The sequence below is a fragment of the Haplochromis burtoni genome, unplaced genomic scaffold, assembly GCF_018398535.1.
Source record: "Haplochromis burtoni strain Fernald_Lab_line unplaced genomic scaffold, NCSU_Asbu1 Contig_2507, whole genome shotgun sequence".
Lineage (NCBI taxonomy): Eukaryota > Metazoa > Chordata > Actinopteri > Cichliformes > Cichlidae > Haplochromis > Haplochromis burtoni.
The window spans coordinates 6,223-11,969 of NW_024584868.1; the positions used below are offsets into that span (position 1 = coordinate 6,223).

Sequence of the window (5,747 nt, forward strand, 5' to 3'; positions counted from 1 at the left end):
CAGGACCCGGCCTTCACAGTCTACGCGGGCCGGGTTCTCCGAAGACTGAGAAGGCCGTGTGCCCAGGAGATATTTTATTTTGTATTCTTATAATCAGTTATGATTGATTAATCATTTACCATTGTTGAATCAGTTGACAGAATAATCTTTGAATCACATCTATGTTACTCTGAGCAAATATTAATGCACACAGATTATCAGTACTCTAGTCAAGTTTATTGAGGCTCTGTATTATTCCTGTTATCTGTTTAAGTTGTTGCATCTCATTGCAATCACACCGTTCGGACCCACCAGTCCTGTTGGACCCAGGCCTGTCTGCGTTCAGTTCTGCACGTACGCCGGCCTGTAGCAACATGCACACAAGACACGCACGTTCACACACACACTTAGTAATAATAGGAGGGTCGTCTGAGGACAGTTTTTCTGATAGAAACACTTTCACAAAATGCACAATATAATACACACTTGTTTTTCTCTAAAAGTAGCAGTTGATGTCTATATAAGGAGAACTTTTTGAGAGGAGGGCAATTGTTATCATTTCCAGTAAAGATCTAACTGTGATGTCATCATGGCAATATAAGGATACGGGACGGTCCATTCGACAAAGGATTGTATTGCAAATTGTCTTTCCCACACTGACTGCGCAAAGTGTGTAATAAAGATCACTATTTTTGATACCTACCTCGGACTGAGCCTGCTTTCTTCTCTTACCTAAATCGAACGAACCTTAACAATTCTTGGTGCCGAAACTCCGGTTGGGGAGGAGAGGAGCTGCGGCGTGTCGTGGAGGTGACAAAGAGACGAAGGCCAGCAGCTTATCTGAGTGACGCCAGGCGCAATAAGAAAGGTGAGTAGTGCCACCTGTTGATGTTTATCCAAAGGCGCTATATTGGAAGTTAAAACTAAATTTGATTAAACAATATCCACTCAGTATAGGCTTCTGGCGTTGGTCCATAGTGATCTTGAGTAATTAGTTTTAAAATAGGGCATATTGGTCTGACTAAATTTATTGCTGTTTATTTTGGGGGTGAATTTTGAGCTAAGAGGTTATATGTGTTTAAGACAATACGGTTTAAAGTGTTTAAAGAAGAGGTGGGTTGACTGGATGCCAGCCAGTCGCTCGGTAGTGTAGGGAATTTGGTTTTTATTGATCAGCAGAAACGCGGTTTCGGGCGTCAGGTAATTAAACTGGGGGGGCAGAGTGCCCACAGTGAGGCTTTTAAAACAACTAAATGTTTTTAGGACTGGGGGCGGGATCCCCTAAGAGCGCAGTTGCTCAGCGCCGTGGCGGCGACTCCTGATCGTGGACGCATGGTTAGGTTATTGCCCGGTTGGTTGCCGGGGGAGGTCGAGCACCCCGAAGAACCAAAGTGGTCGACGGAGATCACTTTCCTTACTGCGCTAGATTGATTGACAGAGTCGGACTCGCCTGCCCCTGTTAACGTCAAGGACCTGTGAACTTTAAGTAAAGCCAAAAGCGTGATCTGTGATAGGTTACGCGGCAGGTGGAGCTCCTGGTTTTTTTGACGAGGAGCAGGTATGAATTAATTAGAGCTTAGGAATCTGACCGCTTGTCTGAGAGGGCGTTCTCGGAGCGTTTAATTGATCAGCAAGGCGCGGCCTGGGCTTACAGCTTTTAAATTAGTCTAAAAGTTAGGAATACCGGTATAGAAATAGAGGAATAAAGATAAGCTGTTCTGGCATATGGTGTTTTCTTATGTCTATGCGGGCCTGTGTGTATATAGAATATAAATTACCCGTGTGTGTGAATTTAAAAGTGTAAACTGTATAAACTGTCTTTTGTTGTTGAATTTCCTCTGTGTGGATCCAGAGTGTGAGAAAACTAAAACGCCTTTCTCTTCTCTCGCTGTTAGAGAAGAGGACAGTGAGTGTGTGTGTGTATTTCTTCTTAGGAGAAAGAAGGGGCTGTGTGGTGCTGTGCGGTAGCGGGCACGCGCGCGAGTATGAGCGGGGTGTGTGTGTATAGCTGCGGCCTTGGTTTCATCTCCCTATTTCTCCATTTCTGTGCTTCTGAGCTTCTTTTTGGTTAGGTGAAAGTGGGTTTCAGAAGTGTGGTTAAAAGATTTCAGTATATTAAATAAACTAAACTTTGTAGTCTTGCGTTTGTGATTTCCTAATGTGAGTATGGTTTAATGGAATTTCATGAGTAATGATCTCTTGTGTAAAACTCCCGTAAAGTAGGAGTGTGTTGCTAAATATATCGGTGAAAATTGAGAACTTTGCGTGATTGCTGGGAGATTTTCTAGTTGGGTCGTATTTCCTTCTCTACCTGGAAAAGGCAGAGATCTGTGCTTTATTTGATGTTGTGTATATAAAGTCTTTTAAAGGTTGGTTGAGTCTCTCGTTATAAGGAAGGAAAACGGCGTGCATAGTAGATTGTCTGGATTATTTTCATGTGTGAAAACTTTGTAGTTGTTAGGGAAGTGAATGTGAGAGTGAATTTTCGTTGGCTTTGTGTGCTTAAAACTGTGTATTAGACGTTTGTGAAGCTTCTCTCTTGAAAGGAGAATTAGAGAGTGTGTGTGTGTGTGTGTCTGTGGGCGGTCTCTCTCTCTCAGGCTGGAGCCTAGCGGAAGTTCGGCTTGACCAGCTTGTGAGATTCTGACTGCCGAAAGGGAAATACAGCGAGGCAACCCCAAAGGGAGGAGCCTAAGACCGGCCATTTTGGTAAGGTAAGTGAGGTCAAAAAGCAAAATGGCTGAAGAGGAAAAGGCGACCCCTGGTGGGGGAAAGAGATACAAGCCACTGAAGGAGCAATTACAGCAATTGAAGAAAGCAATTAAAATGACTGAAGGGACTTCTTCAAAAGAGATTGCTCGTCAGTGTCAAGATTTAGAAAAGAAGTGAAGGAATTATGTGAAAATCAACAGAAGACACTGGAGGACAGAATCCCTCTGCATTCCATCTTTCAACGGGAAGGTGAGAAATGTGAGAAGAGGATTAAGGAGCTTGAAGAGGAATCCTTAGGACGTTTTCAGGGGAGGAAAATAAAGGCTGAAAAGAAACGTATGATGGAAAAACAAAGTAAGTATTGCAAGCTTATGATTGTCTCCCAAGGTGTTTCTCACTGGATGCAAGAGGAAGCGAACGACATCAAGCCAGCCTTAAAAAAGGAAGCTGAGGCTGAGGGAAGGTTATATCCCAGCCTGAAGGACTTCCTGAGTAGGGCTGGGTATCGTCACTGATTTCTAGAATCGATTCAATTCCGATTCACAAGGTCCCGAATCGATTCGATCCACGATTCGATTTAATTCGTTTAATTCGATTCGATTTAAATCTGGGAAATTTTGACAGTCAGAAATATTATAATTCAGATCAGTACATTTACATATTTTTGTATCAATAAAAAGGAAGCTGACACACGCAAGACTTTATCACAGGTGTGAGCTCACAGCAGATGCCTTTGTGTCAAAGTAGCTGAAGATAAAACACAGAAAAACATGAAGGTGATTTTCCTGGCCTGGGATTTTATAAAAATATTCTGCAGTACATCAAAAACGAAAGAAAACCATTAATCAACATATGAACATTACCTCTGACGTTACAGCGGTTTTATTAGAGACACGGCTAAGCGTTTTGCATTTTGAATAATTTTAAAAAGTTTAAATTTGTTCAGTATTGAACGGCAGAAATGAGGTTTTCTTTTCGGAAGAATGTAAAAGGGAAAAAAACAGCGGCCGACAGCGCTGTAAACAACGGTAGACTTGTGCGTAACAAGCAAGCGAATAATGAAGAAAGGGAAACTGTTCTTGAAGTACAGAGAGAGAGAGAGAGTAAAAGTCAGAGTGAATTCATGACGATGTTTATGTGAAGCGTTTGGATCTTCTTTTGCTGCTGGTTCGGTCAATATTGTTTGGAGAGAGATCAAACTAACAGCTTTAGAATCAGCGCATAAAGGGCGTGAACACAAAGCGCGGACCCGCCGACAGATCAGAATCAGCGAGCTGTCGGCTTTCAGCCCCGACCGTGAGAAAGGCGACATCTAACTGATTCTGATCCGCGGGTCGACGCTGTGTGTTTAAGTCTATGTGCAGAATCCGTGTACCTGCTCTCATTTACTGTCTTAACTGTTTGGTGGTTCTTGAAATTTTGTGAGATGTCACCAGAGATTCTGGCATTTCGGGCAAAATAAATTTATATTAAAAAAATCGATTCAGGATTTTAATGAATCGATTTTACGTTATCCAAGCCAGAATCGATTTTAATCGATGAATCGATTATAAAAACCCACCCTAAGGACTTCCTGAGTGCCCCACCCCCTCCTTATATTTGTCCAGTGGTGACTTTGGAGGGTGGCAACATGTGGGGGCCGGAAGGAAAAACAGGAATAGTGACAGGTGAAATTGTCAATCTACAGGAGAATCCTATACCATCGACATCTGCTCCGGCCACAGTGGAGGCAGACACAGGAGTAGTGCAGCCTCAATCAGCAGCAGCTGCATCAGAGGTAAGTCAGCCCCACCCAGTTGCTGGGACATCACAAGGAATCACTACACGGGGGTTGATCTCCATCCCTCCCTCTCTTTTTAGCCCAGATAGAGCTACAGAAGAAGCTCAACCTGTGGCTTCTACAAGTACAGGTCAGGTGACACCGCAACAGCCCAGCCAAGAAAATCCATCCCAGGAGGCCTGGACTTCAGAGGAAGATTCACCTTCACTGCAGTATCAGAGGGCGCCGTTAAAGGCGACCCAAAAAGCCAATCAGAGGTCAACGGTTGACAATCCTGAGAAAGAACAGTGGCAAGGCCACGTTTTTGGGAAAGAATCTGACAATCGGGAGGCCGTAATAAAGCTGGAACGTCTCTTGAAAAAACTGGAGGAGGAAGGCGTAGCAACACCACGTAGCGTAGCACAAACACTTGATGCATTGGAAAAGGACTTGGCGGCCTCAGCAAATCAATCGCGTAAATCTAGAGAAGTGGCAAAGCTGGAAAGGGGAGCACTTGCCCCAAACTTTCAGGGTCTCCCAGGAAGGACGACCCTTCGCTCTGGGAGGGTTCTGGAGGAACCAAGAGATAAAAGACCGTCTATCTTTGAAAAGAATCGGAGGAAGACTGTTGCATTGCAAACCGGAGAACGGCAGTGTGACGCAGAGGAGGAATTGCCCCTCACAATGCCTTTACTGACGGGTGTACGGGGCGAACCAGTCTACCACCCGTATAATATCAGAGATCTTGAGGCTCTGGTGAAGCAGCTGCCCCCAATTACAGAGGGAGGAGCGGCTTGGTTGAGGAGACTAGGAAGTCTTACAGAAGGAGAAGAATTGGCCCTGGGGGATTTCCGAGCTATCGGTGGGAGGACCTTCAGAGGAGGAGGCCTCGCCGATGTGGAAGAGATAGCAAGAACTGTATGTCAACCAAACGATCTCCCCTACGCAAGGGTGCGAAATGCTCTCTCTGACGCAGTGCATGAGAAGTATCCGACCCATAACATTGGCACTACACCTAGGATTGTTTGGAGCCCAGAACATTCCCCTAGAGAGTTTATGGAGCATGCAAAAGAACAGTGGATTCTTCAAACTGGAGAACATCCTGGGCAGAATGGTGAACTAAGGGCGTGGTTCCGATCTGCAGTGTTAGCAGGTCTCCCAGAACGAGTAAGAACAGACTTACAAAAGAATCCAGCAAACACTGAAAACGTCACCCGAATCTACTGAGTTAGCATGCACCACAGGCTGAGCACCCCGAGTCAGGGGTAATGAGGAAAATGACACAGCATCAATTAAA

At 44.6% G+C, this 5,747-nt stretch overlaps 1 protein-coding gene across 1 annotated transcript; it reads left to right on the forward strand.

Annotated features, from left to right (window-relative positions):
- The first annotated feature begins 2,000 nt into the window (after window positions 1-2,000).
- On the forward strand, window positions 2,001-5,677 carry LOC121813768. The gene is made up of 2 exons (XM_042217665.1): window positions 2,001-3,173; window positions 4,259-5,677. The coding sequence occupies exons 1-2, from the start codon at window positions 3,030-3,032 to the stop codon at window positions 5,675-5,677; spliced, it is 1,563 nt and encodes a 520-aa protein (XP_042073599.1). The 5' UTR covers window positions 2,001-3,029.
- Window positions 5,678-5,747: the final 70 nt, after the last annotated feature.

Excerpts from the sequence above, each read along its gene's own strand:
- LOC121813768 (XM_042217665.1), top strand. The coding sequence starts at position 3,030 with ATGATGGAAAAACAAAGTAAGTATTGCAAGCTTATGATTGTCTCCCAA. Across the intron at positions 3,174-4,258 it reads GGTTATATCCCAGCCTGAAG|GACTTCCTGAGTGCCCCACC; the intron begins GACTTCCTGAGT and ends ACCCACCCTAAG.